The sequence below is a fragment of the Mesocricetus auratus genome, unplaced genomic scaffold (assembly GCF_017639785.1).
Source record: "Mesocricetus auratus isolate SY011 unplaced genomic scaffold, BCM_Maur_2.0 Super-Scaffold_100007, whole genome shotgun sequence".
Lineage (NCBI taxonomy): Eukaryota > Metazoa > Chordata > Mammalia > Rodentia > Cricetidae > Mesocricetus > Mesocricetus auratus.
Window position 1 is genome coordinate 23,353,593 of NW_024429191.1, and position 19,935 is coordinate 23,373,527.

Sequence of the window (19,935 nt, forward strand, 5' to 3'; positions counted from 1 at the left end):
GTATATCTTTACTGTCCCTTCTCTGCCCTATTCCTTTTAACCCCTCAATCTGTTTTCTCCTTGCATCTCCTTCTAAAGGTTTCTTCTTCCTATTAAATCACCAGCACACAAGCATTTTGCTTCCGAAAAGAAATCTGCATAAATTCCCACGGCTTCCACATAGATATTCTCTAATTCCTTGAGAGGTTCTCTCCCTTCCTCACCAACAGGAGACATGGTTGTGTCCAGGTCCCACTACAAGTATAAATTATATAACCACTGTTATATATATATATATATTTTAAAATTTTATTTACTATGTATACAGTATTCTGGCATTCATGTCTACACACCAGAGGAGGGCACCATCTGGTTACTGGGAATTGAATTCAGGACCTCTGGAGGAACAAACCGTGCTCTTAACCTCTGAGCCATCTCTCCAGCCCCCAAGCCCCAGCGCCCCCCCCATGGTGTTTTTAAAAGGCCATTGTTTTCTTAGAGCTGAGCTCTGTGATTCCCACCTGTTACTGGGGAATACTGTACTCTGTTGGTTGGTAAACTACCCTCATGTAGAATACTGAGTCCTCAGCTAATACAAGTTTCTTCTAATCTAGCTTTATAAAAAGCACTCATCCGGCCATGACCTCTGCCTTCTTGGAACATCTAGAATCTTCTGGAGAACTCAAGCCTGAGGAAAAATTCCTCCTTGCCCAGAAAGTTCTGTAATTCCTCTGAGAAAGCATTCTGGCTTTGGCCTGGCTAATTATATCACCACAATCCATAACTTCTGACTCTTCAACTGAGGTAGGGATATTAGCTATATTCATCTATATTTGAAGAAGAATTCATGTGGGGGAAGTGTAAATAACCACAAGACAGCACAAAGAAAATTTCCCAGGGAATAGCTCAGAGAGCTTGCTGTTCCTGCAGAGGACCCAGGTTGGGTACTAGGTATCTACATGAGATAGATAGATAGATAGATAGATAGATAGATAGATAGATAGATAGATAGATAGATAGATAGATAGATAATCTGATGCCAATGATTTGCAAACTCAAACACCTAAAACAATGATTTTAAAAAAGAAAGAAATCCCATTAAAATCTCCTAGTTTCCAGTAGTTTGCTTAATATTTTCTGTTTTATGGGTGACTAAGTTTGTTTGTTTGAAACAGGATCTTATTATGTCACAGGCCAGGAACTCAAAGATCCGCCTATCTGTGCTGGGATTAAAGGCGTGGGTCATTACGCCTACCTTTTTGATTTTTCTCAGTAAACATTTTTTTGCTAAAATTCTGCTGTTCTGGAAGGAACAAGGGTTCTTCCCTGCGCAGGGCACAAAGCTGCACTGCCATCATTCTCCCTGCAGGGTGCACAACGAACCACTTGCATAGACCTCCGTCTTGTTTAAAAAAAAAAAAAAAAAATCTTCCAGCACTTGAGAGTGCGCATGTGTCGTCGTTCCGGAAGTTATCGCTGGGCTGCCGGACGAAGACGGGGAACCCGGAAGTAAACATTACCGGATTACTTCGTTCGAGGCGGATGTTTTTGGCCTGGTCCGTGGCGGGACTGGGTAAGTTGGGGTTCCGAGACCGAGCGGACGAACTGGGGACCTCCGGGGGAGGGGGCATTCCCTGCGGTGAGTCCTCGTGGTGACGAGCCGCCGTGAGCCCCCGGACCCAGGAGGCGACTACCGCCCGGGGCGCAGGCGCCACCCTCGCGTCCAGCGGGACAGAGGCAGAGTCCTCAGGGAAAGAGAGAGCCCTGGTCCCAGTGAGGCGGACGTCCTGAGCGGTCCTTCCCAAGCCGACGCCTCTGTCCCCGGAAGGATGCCTTTGGGCGTCGGTTCCTCGTTAGTGGGGATGGTCTCCTTCTGGGACGGTGATGCGAGAGTCAAATTAGAATGTGTATGTGGCATTCTGTGAGCAGGGGTTGTCACTGTTGTCATCTGTAGGCCCCTCCGCCGAACAGTGTAATCTAATGACAACCATACTTCAGTCTGTCGTAACCTTCAATGTGGCAGGCCTACACTCCAGTGTCCTGTGGTGTGTAACATGATTTAAAGGACCGAAGGTAAAGCCAGGCTTGGGTTTGAGACCTGTGTGTGTGTGTGTGTGTGTGTGTGTGTGTGTGTGTGTGTGTGTGTGTGTGTGTGTGTTTCTCTCTCTCTCTGATGTGTTGTTGTTGGCTGGAGTTATTAACTCCCCAAACTTGTTTCCTCACTGTAAATTAGGGATGCTGTGAAGATCAGGTGATGGTATAATTAAATTACATCAAATTGGTCTGAGACAGGTCTTTTGTCACTGGCCGGGAATAAATTAAAGAAATGGAAATTGTTAAAACGAAGATGACTAAATCTGACTGTCTTCTTTTGCCTCTTAGTATACTTAGGCTACGACCAATTTCTAACAATTCTATTTTTGTTTTTTAAATCTATTTTACCTTAATTATGTGTGTAAGTAGGTGGGAGGGTATGTGCCCTTGTAAACACATGTGAGTTTGTCTTGTCTCCCGTGGAGCTGGAGTTACAGACAGTTGCCAGCCACCTGATGCAGGTGCGGAGAACTGAACTCAGGTTCTCTACAGGAGCAGTAGATGCTCTTAGCTCCTGAGCCATCTCTCCTATCCCTCATACAAACTTCTACAGAGAACCAGGCATGGTGGTGGCACAGCCCTACAAATCTGGTACATGAGAGATAGAGGCAGGGGGATAAGTTAGGCTGTTGGATATCCTATCTCAGAAAACAAACAAACAAACAAAAATTATGCATATTTTCAGTGGGGCAAACCCAGAAGAGAGCACTTTGAGTGGCATCATTGACTTCTAGTCATCAAGCACTTAGCATTGATAAAGAGTTGTGTAAATATTCATTGACTGCAGGAGGAAGGCTAAGAACGCCTGTGGGGGGTCTGGGAGTGTAGGGATGAGTCAGTTAGTTGTGAGGCTAGAATCCAAGGTACTAGACCTTGGCTGATGATGTTACTAGTGTTGGCCTTTAGAGTAGAAGTGACAGCATCTTTTGGCTCCTCTGTTCGCTGTGATGACTGCTAGTTGCTAGAGGCTGTTGAGACTGGAAATGTGACTGGTCCAAGTTTAAAACCCATAACATCTTTTAAAACTAAGTTGATTTTTTCTTAGTTTATTGGAAGTTGAAATTATACTGTTGGAAATAATTTAGTTAAGAATTTGCCAGAGCCTGGCATTGGTGGTACACACCTTTAATCCCAGCACTCAGGAGGCAGAGGCAGTCAGATCTCTGTGAGTTCTAGGCCAGCCTGGTCTACAGAGTGAGTTCCAGGACATCTCCAAAACAATCAAGAGAAACCCTGTCTCAAAAACCTTAAAAAAAAAAAAACAGAAATTTGCCAGGTGGTAGAGGCTTATACCTTTAATCCCAGCACTTGGGAGACAGATGCAGGCAGATTTTTGTGAGTTTGAGACTAGTCTGGTCTATAGAGTGAGTTCCAGGACAGCCAAGGCTACACAGAGATATTCTGACTCAAAAAGCAAAAGGAAAAAAGATAAAGAGATTTCTATGAAAGTTAATTTATTTCCTTTTGTATATGTTTGTGTCAGAGTCTTGCATTATAGACCAGGCTGACCTTGCAGATATGATCCTCATGGGTTATAGACATTTATCACCATTGGCCCTTTTTATTTCTTTAATATTGTTACTCAAAGCCAAAGAATTACCTGTGTTGCTGGCATTACTTTTCTCTGGGACCGTACTGCTTTGGAGATTTTGAGCTTGAGCAACGGAGTGTGTGATCAGATTTGTATTTTGAAAAATTAAACTGTGCAGCATGAAAAAGTTAATTGGGCAGAATTAGAAGAGACTGATATAAGTCTCAAAAAATTACAACATGTACTAAAATGGTAGTATTCAACATGAAAGGAGTAGGTAAATAGCAGTGATACTCAGAAAGTAAAAAAAAAAATTGTTAGTAAGCTGAAATACATAAATATTTAGTTAGCTAAAATAGAAAGAAGAGCTGTCAATGAAAGGAGCCTGGGTTTCACAGGGAAGGCCAGGAGCATAAGGCATGTTGTGTGTGGTGCCTCTGAGGCTTCTAGGCAGAGATTTCATAACACGATTGGTTATGTGGATTTGAAAAGCCATGAGTGAGGCTCTGGCTGCACCATAAGGAATCAGTCTCTAAATAAAAATAGATGGACCTACAAAGGAGTCAAGAACAGGAGAAGGGATACATGAGAAACCAGTAACTTGTAGAAGTCAAAGAATTAAAATCTATGACAAAAGGAAGGAACAGAACTGAAAATCATCCAGTGAGTATTTAGCACATTGATCAGTATCAAGTTAGTTAATGTAGTGGTAGGTTTCATTGGCATGACTGGAAACAGAAGCTAAGTCAGAGCCATTGGAGGTGAGGAGTGCAGAAAGTATAGAAAGAGACCCTATTATAGGTGGTGCGCTCTCTCTCTCTCTCTCTCTCTCTCTCTCTCTCTCTGTGTGTTTGTGTGTTGCTGGACATCCCTGAATATAGACTAACCCATCTATATTTCTTTTTTTTTTTTTAGTTTTAAATATTTTATTTATTTATTTTTTCTTTTTATTAATATTTTTTTATTTTCCATTTTAAATTTAGATAAGAAACAAGGTTGCTTCACAAGTCAGTACGAGGTCCCTCTCCCTTTCCCTCCCCTCCTCCCGTGTCCTCCCCCCATCCCCCCCCCCCGTTATCCCCTCATTCCCCCAGGGAGGGTGAGGCCCTCCATGGGGGTGTCCATAGTCTGTCATTTCATATAGGGCAGGGCCTAGACCCTTCCCCAAGAGTTCAGGGTGAGAGTGCACCTCACATTGTTCTATGGGAGTCCAGAGACCGTGTGTATACTTGGGATGGGTACTGATCTGCTGTCCAAGGCTCAATAGATTACCTAGGCCTCCTCACTGACACCCAGATTCAGGGGGTCTTGATCAGTCCCATGCTGGATTCCCAGGCTGATGCCTGGGATTCAAGAGTTAACCTTTGTCTGGTCAGCTGTTTCTGGGGGTTCAACCAGCCCAGTCTTAATCCCTTTGATCATCAGTCCTCCCTCTCTGATACTGGCTTTCTTGAGTTCAGCTCAGTACTTAACCAGCCAGTAAATGAAGTTACTGTTTCCCAGACTCTCTGGCCATAGGATTGTAGGCTGGCACTCCCCAGATCTATGACTAAAATCCATATATGAGAGAGTACATGCCATGTTTCTCTTTTTGTGACTGGGTTACCTCACTCAGGATGGTTTCTTCTAGTGTCATCCATTTGCCTGCGAATCTCATGATTCCATTATTTTTTTCTGCTGAATAGTACTCCATTGTGTAGATGTACCACATTTTCTCTATCCACTCTTCGGTTGAGGGACATCTAGGTTGCTTCCAAGTTCTGGCTATTACAAATAAAGCTGCTATGAACATAGTGAAACAGACATCTTTGTTATATGAATGGGCATCTTTTGGATATATGCCTAAGAGTGCAGTTGCTGGGTCTTGTGGTAGGTTTATTCCCATTTTTCTGAGGAATCTCCATACTGCTTTCCAAAGTGGCTGAACCAGTTGGCACTCCCACCAGCAATGGAGGAGTGTCCCCCTTTCACCGCATCCTCTCCAGCATAAATTGTCATTGGTGTTTTTGATTTTAGCCATTCTGACAGGAGTGAGATGGTATCTCAGAGTTGCTTTGATTTGCATTTCCCGGATGGCTAAGGATGTTGAGCACTTTCTCAAGTGCCTCTCAGCCATTTTAGACTCCTCTATTGAAAACTCTCTATTTAGTTCTGCAGCCCACTTCTTAATTGGGTCCTTTGCTGTTTTGGAGACTTGCTTCTTGAGTTCTTTGTAAATTTTGGAGATCAACCCTCTGTCAGATGTGGGATTAGTGAATATTTTTTCCCATTCTGTGGGCTGCCTTTTTGTCTTGCTGACTGTGTCCTTTGCCTTACAGAAGCTTCTCAGTTTCAGTAGGTCCCATTTATTAATTGTTGATCTCACTGTCTGTGCTACTGGTGTTATGTTCAGGAAGCTGTCTCCTGTACCAATTCGTTCAAGGGTACCACCCACTTTCTCTTCTAAGAGGTTCAGTGTGGCTGGATTTATGTTGAGGTCTTTGATCCATTTGGACTTAAGTTTTGTGCATGGCGATAAACATGGATCGATCCGCATTCTTCTACATGCCAGTCTCCAATTATGCCAGCACCATTTGTTGAAGATGCTTTCTTTATTCCATTGTATATTTTTAGCTTCTTTGTCAAAGATCAGATGTTCGTACGTGTGTGGGTTAATACCCGGATTTTCAATTCGATTCCATTGGTCTACCTGTCTATTTTTGTGCCAATACCAAGCTGTTTTCAGGACTATAGCTCTATAATAGAGCTTGAGGTCAGGGATAGTGATGCCTCCGGACATTGCCTTGTTGAACAGGGTTGTTTTGGCTATCCTGGGTCTTTTGTTTTTCCATACAAAATTGATTATTGTTCTTTCAAGGTCTGTGAAGAATTGTGCTGGGATTTTAATGGGGATAGCATTGAATCTGTAGATTGCTTTTGGCAGGATTGCCATTTTTACTACATTGATCCTACCTATCCAAGAGCATGGGAGATCTTTCCATTTTCTGAGGGCTTCTTTAATTTCTTTCTTTAAAGATTCAAAGTTGTTACGATACAGGTCTTTCACTTGTTTGGTTAGCGTTACCCCAAGGTATTTTATGTTGTTTGTGGCAATTGTAAAGGGTGATGTTTCTCTGATTTCTCTTTCAGCCCTTTTATCATCTGTATATAGTAGGGCTACTGACTTTCTTGAGTTGATCTTGTAACCTGCCACTTTGCTGAAGGTGTTAATCAGCTGTAAGAGTTCCCTGGTAGAGTTCTTTGGGTCATTGATGTAAACTATCATATCGTCTGCAAACAGTGAAAGTTTGACTTCTTCCTTCCCAATTTGTATCCCCTTGATCCCCCTTTGTTGTCGTATGGCAATAGCTAGAACTTCCCCATCTATATTTCTTTCTGACAAGGTTTTATGTAGCATAGGTTGGTCTTGAATTCCTGATAAAACTAAGGATGACCTTGAACCTCTGATCCTGTATTCACCTCCCAGTTGCTGGATCACAGGTATACACCACTATGCCTGTTTTTGCAGAACTGGGAGCCAACTTCCCTGCATGCTAGGCAAATGCTCTAAACACTGGTAATTGTTAAGGCATTGGGCCTTCATGGGAAACAGTGATGGGCTCTGTATTTATCTGACTGGTAGAAAAGTGTAAGACTTGCAGGAGGGCTAATTTAGGAATATCTGTATTAAAGTCTTTGAAATTTTAAAGTTTATATGCATGGCTTTCTCCATTTGTAAATTGGTGTTTTGAGAGAACTGGTTAGCCTTGACTAATCATGGGCTCTGTACATAAAGCACATTAGCATCCTATCCCCAGAGATCCACATGCCTCTGCTTTCCAAGTATTGGGATTAAACTTGTGTATTAAAACGCCCAGTATGTAGAGCTTTTTGAGGAAGAAAAAGAAACCCTTAGAACCAGTGAGATGGTTCAGCAGGTGAAGGCATCTGCGACCAAGCCTGGTAACCTGAGTTTCATGCCTGGGACCCACATGGTGATTGGAGAGAACCAGCTCCTGCAAATTGACCCCTTACCTCTTCATACATGTCATGGCATACTCAATCCCTGCCTCCCCCACCCTCCACCCACACACACACAGAAAGCAAACAAAATGTAGCTTAAGAATGAAAAGAAACCATCCTTTGCAGGCATTGTGAAAGAATAAGAACGCATGAGACTGGATACTGCTGCTTAGTTTATGCAAGCACCCAGTTTTGATCACAACACCTCAAAAAGTTTGAAAACTAAGAGAGAGGGAGGGGAAAAGTGAAGGAGAGAGAAACCCTGCTAAAACTCACAGTGTGTATCATTAGGACGTGGTTTAGTCTCCATGGATATCTTCCTGAAGACCTCCTTTGCTGTAAGAAATCCCTTCCCTTTTTAGAGGAAGCCAGTTCATCATGTCGGCGGCAGCTGTAGATGCAGTTAATGCCACACCCCTGTCGGGGTCAAAGGAGATGAGTTTGGAGGAGCCAAAGAAGATGACCAGAGAAGACTGGAGGAAAAAGAAGGAGCTAGAAGAACAGAGAAAACTGGGCAATGCTCCTGCAGAAGTTGATGAAGAGGGAAAGTAAGTTGTTTCTTACGTGAATACCCTCTTCATCAGGCTCTCATCCTTTGCTTGGGTAGGAAACTGTCCTTTACGCTTACAGAATTTTCACTCTTCTTTCTTGTTTTATCAAACTCATATGTATGTGGTTTAGTGATCAAATATTACTAAAGAGCATTTAATGAGTAGTAATTATCCTTTTTTTACCTGTTTCTCTTCTCGACTAGTGTAGCTACTTTTACAGCTTTTTACTCTGAGTTTTTCATATCTTTGAATAATAGTGCCTGTGTGGTTGTTTTAATCAGGTGGCTGTAGACACTAGTTTAACTTCTAGCTCTGATGAATTTAGGTCTCCAACCACTTCTTGTCCTCCCTCTGCTTCCGTTTTGGTGCATCATTAGTCTCAGCATCTTTTTTATTTTAATTAATGGTTGATTTAGTCATGATTCTGTAACATTTACAATAACCAAAATTGCTTGTATCTCCTTATCCCAGTTGATAGCTGTCAGGTACTCCTTGTGGTAAGCAAGGCCAAGAATTGACCTCACACATTCACTTCTTAGTGGACAGCTTAATCAAATATGTAGTCTCAGCATCTTGATTAGAGTGGCCCTCGTTGTAATATAAATTACATCTTACTTTCAGTTCTTCTGTTTGTAAGATAGCAACCATTTTCCCTCCCCCATCTCACTGCAGGATTTTTGTTCGGTGGCTCTGTTCATGGCTTCATGATTAAAAAGTCATTTTGAAACTTTCTGCTTTACAATTTTATTTAAATTTTATTACAGAGATATCAACCCTCATATTCCTCAGTACATTTCTTCGGTCCCATGGTACATTGATCCATCAAAAAGACCCACTTTAAAGCATCAGAGGCCACAGCCAGAGAAACAGAAGCAATTCAGTTCTTCTGGGGAATGGTATAAAAGAGGTGTAAAGGAGGTATGTGGCGGCCTGTGTGTCCTTTTACGTGAAGAACTTAAAAACCTTTAATGTGATGCTGTTTAAAGTGGGAGGAGCTATGTGACCCTGGTGTTGAAATTCACAGTGTATACAATGTTAGTTAGTCTCTTCTTACATGAATTTTGCATTATTGAAATCCTTAAACTTGGTCATCCCAGAACATGAAGACTAGCTGGTTTTCTTTTTAACAAATAAAGTCATTCAGTAGACAAGACAGTGAGAGCCAAAGTTATTTCTAAATGACTCTGGTAAATAAGATGCCTGTTTTGTTTTTCTCTGTCCTTTAATAGAATTCTATAACTACCAAGTACCGCAAAGGGGCATGTGAAAATTGTGGGGCCATGACACACAAGAAGAAAGATTGCTTCGAGGTAAGCTCAGCTCTGATCCTGTTGGGAAACTGTCAGCAAGCTTTTTGTTTACCCCTTGTCAGAGAACTTGGGTTTTCCTAAAATTATTGTAGAACAATAAAAATTAATTTGCATGAAATTAGTCCAGCAACATGAAAGTTTCCTGTCTCAAGACTGCCTGATAACACAGAGCCTAAAAACCCCACAGCTTGTTCATACCAACTGCTCAAGTTGTGTGAAATCTTCCTCTGCGCTGCAAGTTCTTAGGAAAAGGTCTGCTGTCTTTCAGAGGCCAAGGCGGGTTGGAGCTAAATTCACAGGCACTAACATCGCTCCAGATGAGCACATCCAGCCTCAGCTGATGTTTGACTATGATGGGAAGAGGGACCGGTGGAATGGCTACAATCCAGAAGAGCACATGAAAATCGTTGAGGAATACGCCAAAGTTGACCTGGTGAGCCAGTTCCCGGCTTTTCTGCTTCCCTAGAGAAGAACCATTCTGCTGCGTCTCTAACCTCACAACACTTTCCAGAGTCTTGAGGCACTGTGAAGATGTGCCGCTTTTTACAGTAGCATGTCTGATTCATAGTGAAAATAGTGTGGTGCCCTGCTTGGAGGCAGTTTTTCTCTCTTTCCCTTGAGTCAGGGTCTCTCTATATGGTTCAAGCTGTCCTGAAACTTGCTATGTATACCAGGCTGGCCTTGAATTCCTGTCTCTGTCTCCCAGATGCTGGGATTAAAGGCAAGTGCCACCACGCCTGGCTGGCAGCAGTTTCTTGAGTCTTTTATTCTTTAGTTCCAGTGTGACCAAAGGTGCTAGACCCTAAGAACATCCAAATCTCCTATTTATTTATTGGGGCAAAGTCTTACTATGTAGCCCTGGCTTGCCTAGATCTCACTATGCGGATCAGACTATCCTAAGACTTACAGAGGTCCTCCTATCTCTGTTTCCTGATTTTAAAAACTCCTATGCCAGGATCAAAGATGTGCAGCATCACACACAGGCAGCTGCTTTTGCCTTTTTGAAGTTCTGCAGTCTTTGCCCATAGGCTACATGTGTACAGCTGTGTCTTCTTTATAGTACTCACACATACCATGGAAGAATAGGTAACCAGTTTCAGAAAATTGAATTTTAATCTAACTTCAGGTTTTTTATTTTGTTTTTAAACAGTGATTCTACCTTATACCCAAATTCCTTCAAAACAGTAGTCTATTCTGTTTTGTTTTTTCTTAAGGAATTACAGATTATACCTAAAATCATGAGTTTTGTTTTTGAGGTCAGCTCCTATCTTGTTCTGTTTTCAGTTTTAAGGGTTACATGTAACCTTGGCTGACCTTGAACTCTCTGTGCCTCTATAAATATGTAGCTAAGGGTGGTTCTGAGCCTCTACCTCCAATATGCTAGGATTATAGACTTGTGCCACCGTGCCTGGCAAGATCATTCGTTTGCACATAAAGACCTAGATTTTGTGTTTTCTTGAGCATTGAAATATATAGTAACCTGAACCTCCCCAAGAACAATCAGCCAGTCACCTGGAGGCAGCAGCAGCTACCACTGCTGTCAGGGCTCACTCTGTAGTTTACCATTACGGCCACCTGGCTCTTTACATCAAGGTTTGTTCATGAAAGGGTCTAACTCTCCATAAGCCCTTTCTTTTCTTTATTTTAGACAGGATCTTCCACTTGGTGCTCTAATGTCCATTTCTGAAAGCTCTAAAACCACTCACTTTAAATGTAAGTAAAATTTAAATGTCTCTATTTTTAGGCAAAACGAACATTGAAAGCTCAGAAACTGCAAGAAGAGTTAGCCTCTGGAAAATTAATGGAACAAGCTGTAAGTAAAGATACAAGAAATTCACACTCTTTTAAACAGTAGTTCTCAACCTGTGGATTATGACCCCTTTGGAGGTTGAATGATCCTCTCATGGGGGTTGCTTTAGACCATCAGAAAACACAGATATTTACATGACAATTTATATGGTAGCCAAATTACAGCTATAAAATAGCAACAAAAATAATTTTAATTTTATGGTTGGGGGTCACCACAACATGTGGAACTATATTAAAGGGTCACAGTGTTAGGAAGGTTGAAAACCACTGCTTTAAAACAATGAAATGAGACATAGAACAAGGATTCATTTTACATGCTTCTGACTGTGGAGGAACTGAACTTTGTCTCCATCTCCTTTGCACTGGAGTTGCAGTGATGAACTGCATACACTGGGCCTTCACTCGTTTTTGTTTTTGTTTTTTTGATGCTCTCCAGAGCGTCAGCCATGACATTCATACGCACCATGGTGGTGATGCACGGAAAGATGGCGGAAAGAGGGACCTTCACTCTTAAATAGCATTTATTTCACCATATATTTTAGTGCTATATGGGAAAAAGAGAAAACCATCAAAGAACCATAATACCAGGTTTCTTTCTGACTTTTTGCACATGTGCTGTGTGGGGTTTAAACTCAGGTTACAAATGTCCTGTCTTAGGGTTTCTATTGCTGTGAAGAGACACCATGAGCACAGTAACTTTTATAAAGAAAACAATTCATTGGGGTGGTTCCTTAGAGTTTCAGAAGTTCATTCCTTTATCATCATGACAGGGAGCATCACTGGAGAGATAGCTGAGAGTCCTGCATCTTGCAGGCAAAAGGAAGTTGACTGAGTAACTGGGCCATACCTTGAGCATAGGAAACCTGAAAGCCCACCCCCACAGTGACACACTTCTAACAAGGCCATACCCACTCCAACAAAGGCACACCTCCTAATAGCGACACTCCCTATGAGGTTACGGGGGCCAATTACATTCAAACTGCCACATCCTGACTGCATTTTGTGTTTGGACTTGATTTTAAAAACTAGCGTGGTTTGGGGCCAGTGAGATGGATCAGTGGGGATAGGTACTTGCCATGCAAGCTTGACAACTTGGATTTGAGCTCCAGAACCCATATAAAGGTAGAAGGAGGGTGCCCATCCCACAATGAGAGATGCACTCTCAGCCTGGACTCTTGGGGAGGGTCTAGGCCCTGTCCTGGATGAAATGACAGACTCTGGACACCCCCATGGAGGACCTCACCCTCCCTGAGGAAATGAGGGAGTATGGGGGGGGGTTGGTGGGAAGGAAAGGGAGAGGGAGCTGGGATTGACATGTGAAGCAACCTTGTTTCTAATTTAAATTTAAAAATTAAAAAAAAAAAGGTAGAAGGAGAATACTAACTTCATGGAGCTGTCCTCTGACCTTCCCATGTACACAGTGTCATGTGCTGACCCAATACTAAATAAATGAAAGGAAAACAAGTGGGACCTACTGAGCATGATGCGTCTAATGACTAAAACAAATGGAAATGAGTATTTACTGTGTTCTTTGGTCATCTTAAACCTCCTGTTGCTTTGTATGATTATGATCCTATAGCAAGAGGCTGGAGAGTGGTTAAGAACACTTGTTGCTCTTGCAGAGAACTTAAGTTCAGTTCCCAGCACCCACATCTGCCTGTGACCCCAGCTCCAATGTTCTCTTCTGACCTCCAAGGGAATACACACACACGACATCCTATATCAATCAAATGTATTTGTTTTCTGGTTTTGCAGACACTAATAAAATTAAGTGTTCACAATAGCACGCTTGTGTCAGAGTATATATGCTCGGTACAAGTGAGACATATGAGAATGTTTTGATTGAAATGAACCAGCCCACCTTCCTTTCTGCCCTCCCTCCCTCCTTATCTTCAGTGCTAAGGATCAAACCCAAGGCCTGGTGTATGGTAGACACACACTACCACTCACCTATACCCATTAATATGTTTTTAAAATGCTAAGTAATCAGTAAATTAAGTGAAAGGGATTTACAAATGGTTTTCCTTCTTTCCTGATGCAGAATTCTCCAAAACATCAGTGGGGAGAAGAGGAACCCAATTCTCAGATGGTAATACATGCTTGTCTTTTCTGGCTGCATTTTCTTTTTGTTTTGTGGCTTGTAGTAATTGTAGTCATAATATAGCTCTAAATCACACAGATGAGCCTTTGTTGTTTAAAGGGAAAGGAAAGCAAGAACTCAGTGCTGTGACTTTTTGCTTGGTTTTCTCACCAGTCACTCTTCCTTTCAGGAAAAGGATCATAACAGTGAGGATGAGGATGAAGACAAATATGCAGATGATATTGACATGCCTGGGCAGAATTTTGACTCTAAGAGGCGCATTACTGTTCGGAATCTCAGAATTCGAGAAGATATTGCAAAAGTAAGTCTTGTCAGCCCAAACTACAGCTCTGACAGGCAGTGTTTCCACACCTTCCTCTGCTTGCACTGTGTGTGTGTGTGTGTGTGTGTGTGTGTGTGTGTTTGATTAGCGTCATTAGAGTCACTCCAAAGAACAGCATCATGTGCTTTTTACCATACTAGAAACATGCATGGAAACATGCATCATGTGCTTTTTACCATACTAGAAACATCCCCTGCCCAGCTGAACCCTCTATTGCTATAAATAAATGTTAATTCAGTCTTGAAATATTTTTTCTTCTAGTATTTGAGAAATTTAGATCCAAATTCTGCCTATTATGATCCAAAAACTAGAGCGATGAGAGAGAATCCTTATGCGAATGCAGGAAAGAATCCAGATGAGTAAGTATCCAGTTAAATTTACAGACTTCAGAGTTGAGTGGTTAATGCTCTGTAACTTGATTTTGTGAATGAATTTTTCTTAATGGGAAACAATTTCTGAAATAGCTTTTTAAAATCTGTGCTTACAGAGTGAGTTACGCTGGAGATAACTTTGTTAGATACACAGGAGACACCATTTCAATGGCTCAAACACAATGTAAGTATTAGTTCTGTACCAAGGCCTTTTTCTTTTCTTTCTTTCTTTTTTTCCTTTTTGTTTTGTTTTGTTTGTTCTGTGTAGCTTTGGAGCCTGTCCTAGAACTCACTCTGTAGACCAGGCTGACCTCACAGAGATCCACCTGCCTCTGCCTGCCTCCCCAGTGCTGGAATTACAGGCGTGCAACACTGACTGGGAATACCAAGGCCTTTTATATGAGCGATGGGGATAAGAGCCAGCAAGGTGGCTAAGGGGTGCCTGCCATCAGGCAATTCTGTCCCCAGTGTTTCCGTGGTGGATGGAGAGAACCAAGTTGTCCTCTTACCTGACATGTTCTGTGGCATGAATGATCACACACATTTGCACACCCAAATAAAGAAGTGTAAAAGGCGAAATTGGGGGTTATAAAACAAGCATGATGGCATATGTCTGTGACCCTACTACTTAGGAGACTGAGACAGGAGGATTGTCATATGTTTGAGGCAGCTCTCTACGAAAAAGCCAATAGGCAAGAAAGAAAAGATGAAGGGGTGGTGAGGGAGGCGCTGTTAACAGTTAAAGCTTGCTTTAAAAAAAAATGCAGTGTGCCAGCACCTCACTAAGATACTTTGAATTACTCTAGTGTTCGCTTGGGAAGCCTACGACAAGGGATCTGAAGTACATCTCCAGGCAGATCCTACAAAATTAGAACTTCTGTATAAGTCCTTCAAAGTCAAAAAAGAGGACTTCAAGGAGCAGCAGAAGGAAAGCATCCTGGAAAAGGTACCGCTAAAAAACAATTTTACCTTCTGCCTAAGAAGCATTAAACTTGGTAGAGTCCCTTTTAACCCATGAGGCATAGTCCTGCCCTAACCCTGATTTAGTTGGTATAGACTTTTGAAGCAATCACACCCAAGATGCAGTACTTAAGACAGATGTGTATTGTTTCTCACACTTCTTTCTGTCAGCTGGGTCCCCTGATACAGGACTGCTTAAGACTGCATCACATAGTCTCGTCTTCTCATAGCCTAGCCCAGCTATCTAAAATGGTTTCTTGGGGTTCTGGGGCATAGCTGGAAAATGTGTCCCATGGCACAAAGCACACCTTTGCTTTCGTTGCATTTGCTAGCTTCCCATTGCTGGGAAAATGTCACATAGTCACATCCAGATTCCAAGGATGGAGAAATTGGTTCCATCTCCTGATGGGAGGACCAGTAGAGTCATGAGGCAAGGGATATCAGACTTGCACGTAGAGAAAAAATAATTTATGGTCACCTTGAAATGAACCTTGATTACCAGATAAGTAGCAGCAGAAACATCGTATTTAAGTGGGAAGAATTGGTGATGTTTTCACTGTTACATCAGGAAAGCTAGTTTAAAAAAAAGTGTTCATTTATTCCCTTTGAAAATAAGCCCTTTCATAACAGCTTGGTTATAAAATGGATTTAATAGTGTCCATTGTTCTTTTAGTACGGTGGCCAAGAACACTTGGATGCTCCTCCAGCTGAGCTGCTGTTGGCCCAGACAGAAGACTATGTGGAGTACTCCAGGCATGGGACAGTCATTAAAGGCCAGGAGCGGGCTGTGGCCTGCTCCAAGTATGAGGAAGACGTGAAGATCCACAACCACACAGTGAGTGCTCAGCTCTGTGCTGTTTCTCACATCATACCCTGGCCACCATCGCTTTCTCTTCGTTGTTGTTGGCATTATCTGTATTCTGCGAATTTTTTCTAAAAGTGAGAAGAATTAAAGCTATTACTGCATTCGCCTGCATGCTTACCCAGAATCAAAACATTTTTGTCTGTTATACTGTTTATACTTGGTCTAGGTTTGAATGTACACTGGTATGTAGGTAAATACACATATTGTACTTACTAATTTTTGGCATAACTATTTGGAAAATTGCAGGTAGGATATTTCACTTATAAACACTCTGTCATCATACATCTCCCAAAAAATGAGAATTCTAGATAGTCCTGCTATCTGTTGTGCCTCAGAAACTAACATTAACTCCTTAATTCATTTGGCTTTACTGGGGGGGGGGTGTACATGTGCAAAGGTTAAGTTAGTGAAGTTGTTTTTCTCCCCTTAATTCATTTGGCTTTACTCGTGTGTGTGTGTGTGTGTGTGTGTGTGTGTGTGTGTGTGTGTGTGTGTGTGTGTGTGTGTGTGTGTACATGTGCAGAGGTTAAGTTAGTGAAGTTCATTTTCTCCTTCCACTTTTATGTGAGATTCAGGGATCCACTCAGGCCCATCAGCCTTGTGTGCTGGGCACACTACCCTCTGAGCCTTCTCCCTGGCCCCTTTCTTACTTTTTAAAACTCTATACACAAAAAAATACATTTGATAGCTGTATTTTTGGTCAAGTCCAAATTAAGTCTGTATTGATTATGTGTTGGTGGTCCTACACACACACCCAACAACCCCCATGAGACAGGTGTCTGTGTGTAGCCCTGGTTGTCCTGGAACTCATTCTGTAGATCTGACTGGCCTTGAACTTAAATCTGCCTGCCGCGGGTATGGGGATTAAAAAGTTTGCTCCACAAGCCCATCCCCTACATTTTTTAAAACATGAATTTAGGTCCAAAACCTAGATTAAATAGAACCTAAATATTTTGACAAGATGGTGTTTTATTGTTCATTACATCATAAAACATATTGGTGTATGTATGTATTTTCTGGTGCTGGGGTTTGATGAGAACATGCTGAGTTGCAGTCTTGACCCCATTTTTTTTCTCTTCCTTTTTTTTTTTTTTAAGTTAGAAATAAGTTTGTTTCACATGTCAATCCCAGCTCCCTCTCCCTCCCCTCCTCCCCATACCTCCCCACCAGGCCCTCCAGACCCCCACCCAATCTCCACTCCCATATCCAGGGATGGTGAGACCCTCCATGGTGGATCTCCAGAGTCTGTCATGTCATCCAGGGTAGTCCACCCCATTTCTTACACATCTACACTAACCAAGCTAATTTTTTTATATCAAGGCTCAAAAATGAGCCAGACAGACCTTACAAACTGTCAACATAGTAAGTCTAACAAGGTGTGTGCACTGTTCAACAAGAGCCACTTATTTATTAACACTAAAAATGTAGGCTTAGGATGCCCCACCCCTCGACTTATGAGAAATCAAGTATACTCAATTTTTTCATACTTTTGTGTGTTGGTTTTGGTTTTTTTGTTGTTTTTTGTTTCTTTTTTTTTTTTTTTTTTTCAGGGAAGGATTTCCAGGGTTTCTCTGTGTAGCTCTGGCTGTCCAGGAACTCACTCTGTAGACCAGGCTGGCCTCAAACTCAGAGATCTGCCTGCCTCTGCCTCCCCAGTGCTGGGATTAATGGCATGCACCACCCAGGTAAAATCCCTAATTTCAGGCTCCTTCTCAGACCCCCTTTTGTCTCTCTCTGCAGCACATCTGGGGATCTTACTGGAAAGAAGGCCGGTGGGGCTACAAATGTTGCCACTCATTCTTCAAGTATTCCTATTGTACTGGAGAAGCTGGGAAGGAGAGTGTTGTAAGTAATTATGCTCTAGTTCTTTTTCTGGAGGAGATCGTAAGGGGTGAGAAGAGGTGTCCTCTAGGCTTAGCTAACAGAATTCACTCTAGCCAGCGGTGACCTTGAACTTGCAGTTGTAATGCCACCACCTCCCAGATGCTGAGATTACAGGCTGTGCTCAGGCCTGGCTTTAGGAGATGGACTGGGGTTTTTCAGGCTACATCCCAGCCCTTGTCCTCTAGTTCTTAAAGGTGTAAGACAGCCAAACCTGCAGAAAAACACATCTTCTCATGTATCAGATTTTAGCCTGTTCTTCAAATGATTCGTAATTGTAGTCTTCAACTCAAATTATAATTCTTTGCCCACAGAACTCAGAGGAGTGTATTATAAATGATGCACCTGGAGAAGAATCTGTGAAGAAACCTCAAACCCTCATGGAGGTCAGTCTGTAATCCTTTGTTCTGAATTGTTAAGTGGGGGCGGGGAGGGTGTTAAAACTGTGCCAGAGCTCAATATGCACGTGGCATTTCAATTCTCCCTGTCAGCTGCATCAGGAGAAACTAAAAGAGGAGAAGAAGAAGAAAAAGAAGAAGAAGAAACACCGGAAGAGCAGTTCCGACAGCGATGACGACGAGGATAGGAAGCAGGAGAAACTGAAAAAGGTACTTTGTGAAGTCTAAGAGAAAGTGACAAACAGCAGAAGTCATCATCTGCGGGGACCTTGGGGCATTATCATCCTGCCTGCAAATATGTGAAAACATAGTGGCAATTTTGTGAGTCTGAGTATGTGTGTGTGTGTGAGTCTGAGTATCCTGAGTGTGTGTGTGTGTGTGTGTGTGTGTGTGTGTGTGTGTGTGTGTGTGTGTGTGTGTGTGTGTGTGTCAGAAGACAACTGGCAGGGGTTGGTTCTCTCCTTCAGTCATGTGGATTCTGGAGATTGAACACACGTCATCAGGGTTAGCAGCAATTGCCTTTACCCACATCTCACCAGCCCCTCCACCAAATTTCTTTAACTGATAAAAAATGTCATCAAACATTTTGTGCTCTATGGAAATTATCAAATGAGCCAAATAGGAACTAGTTATATTTCACGGTGCAGGAGCTGACTCCTGTGTTCCTCAAACAGTGTGGGGTTTGATAACGCACTTCATATTCCGCAGGGTCTTTCATGTTCTTTTGAACAAGCGCCACATGATAGAGATTTGAGGAGCCTAATTTTCACCTCTCACCACAGGCACTGAATGCAGAGGAGGCCCGTCTTCTCCATGTCAAGGAGATCATGCAGATTGATGAGCGGAAGCGGCCTTACAACAGCATATATGAAACCCGGGAGCCCACTGAAGAGGAAATGGAGGCCTACAGAATGAAACGGCAGAGGCCAGACGATCCCATGGCCTCTTTCCTGGGACAGTAGTAACTAGTTAGCCTGGGATACATACACAGCGTGTTCCTTCCAGCTCCTTGCTGACTATAGATGGAAGATCCTTGTCCTTCCTCTTTGCTGCCTGACATTAATAAAGCTTTCAGAAGTCTCAAAATCATCTTCCACAGTAAAGAAACAAAAGGTTAAAAATCATCCATTCCAATTAGATTTGGAAAGAGACTTTGGCTGTCTTCCTCTCAAGAGTGTCCTTGCAGAGCCTGGCACGGTGACTCAAGCCTGTGATGCCAGCACCTAAGAGAGGTAGAGAGAGACGGGAAAATGAGTTCAGGGTTAGCCAAGTGTGGTGGTGCACACCTGTAGTCCTAGTGCTCAGCAGATTGTGCAAGAGCCACCCTCGGCTACATAGCTAAGTTGAGACCAGCCTGCACTATGTGAGACTTTGTCTCAATGAATAAAAGTTTGAAACCACCCTAGACTACAAAGCATGATGGCTTCAAATGTAAGAAAAAAAAGTCACCTGTTCCACAGTTGGGTCTCAAGCTGCATGTAGTCTCTGGTTTCTTGTGTATAGCAACACCATGGTATAGGAAGGACCTCGCTCTTACAGCCAAAGCTCCATTACTGGTACTTCCGGGAGTGACATCACTAATAATTTAACTCAACTGCAGTTTTTGTATAGTATTCAGTTTTGCCTTCTAAGATTTTCTTGATTTTAACAACAAATACTCTTCCTATGTCTGCATCACCAGAAAGAAATCTCCAATGCATATAAAAACAATGTGTTCTCCATAATATGAATAATAAATCTATTTTTCACTTGGTTATTAAA

General features: G+C 42.3%; 1 protein-coding gene across 2 annotated transcripts; it reads left to right on the forward strand.

Moving 5' to 3' along the window:
- Positions 1–1,427: 1,427 nt before the first annotated feature.
- Positions 1,428–19,935, forward strand: Slu7 (SLU7 homolog, splicing factor). Of its 2 annotated transcripts, none has more exons than XM_005071926.4 (16): positions 1,428–1,552; positions 7,969–8,154; positions 8,922–9,075; positions 9,387–9,467; positions 9,736–9,900; positions 11,212–11,280; positions 13,318–13,365; positions 13,547–13,678; positions 13,961–14,058; positions 14,187–14,254; positions 14,877–15,016; positions 15,704–15,865; positions 17,636–17,740; positions 18,091–18,162; positions 18,268–18,384; positions 18,957–19,935. In XM_005071926.4, exons 2-16 carry the CDS (start codon positions 7,985–7,987, stop codon positions 19,134–19,136), a joined length of 1,761 nt encoding a protein of 586 aa, XP_005071983.1. In that variant the 5' UTR covers positions 1,428–1,552; positions 7,969–7,984; the 3' UTR covers positions 19,137–19,935. The 2 variants fall into 2 exon arrangements, with proteins under 2 accessions (XP_005071983.1, XP_040604407.1); XM_040748473.1 differs by lacking the exon at positions 1,428–1,552 and adding an exon at positions 1,729–2,052.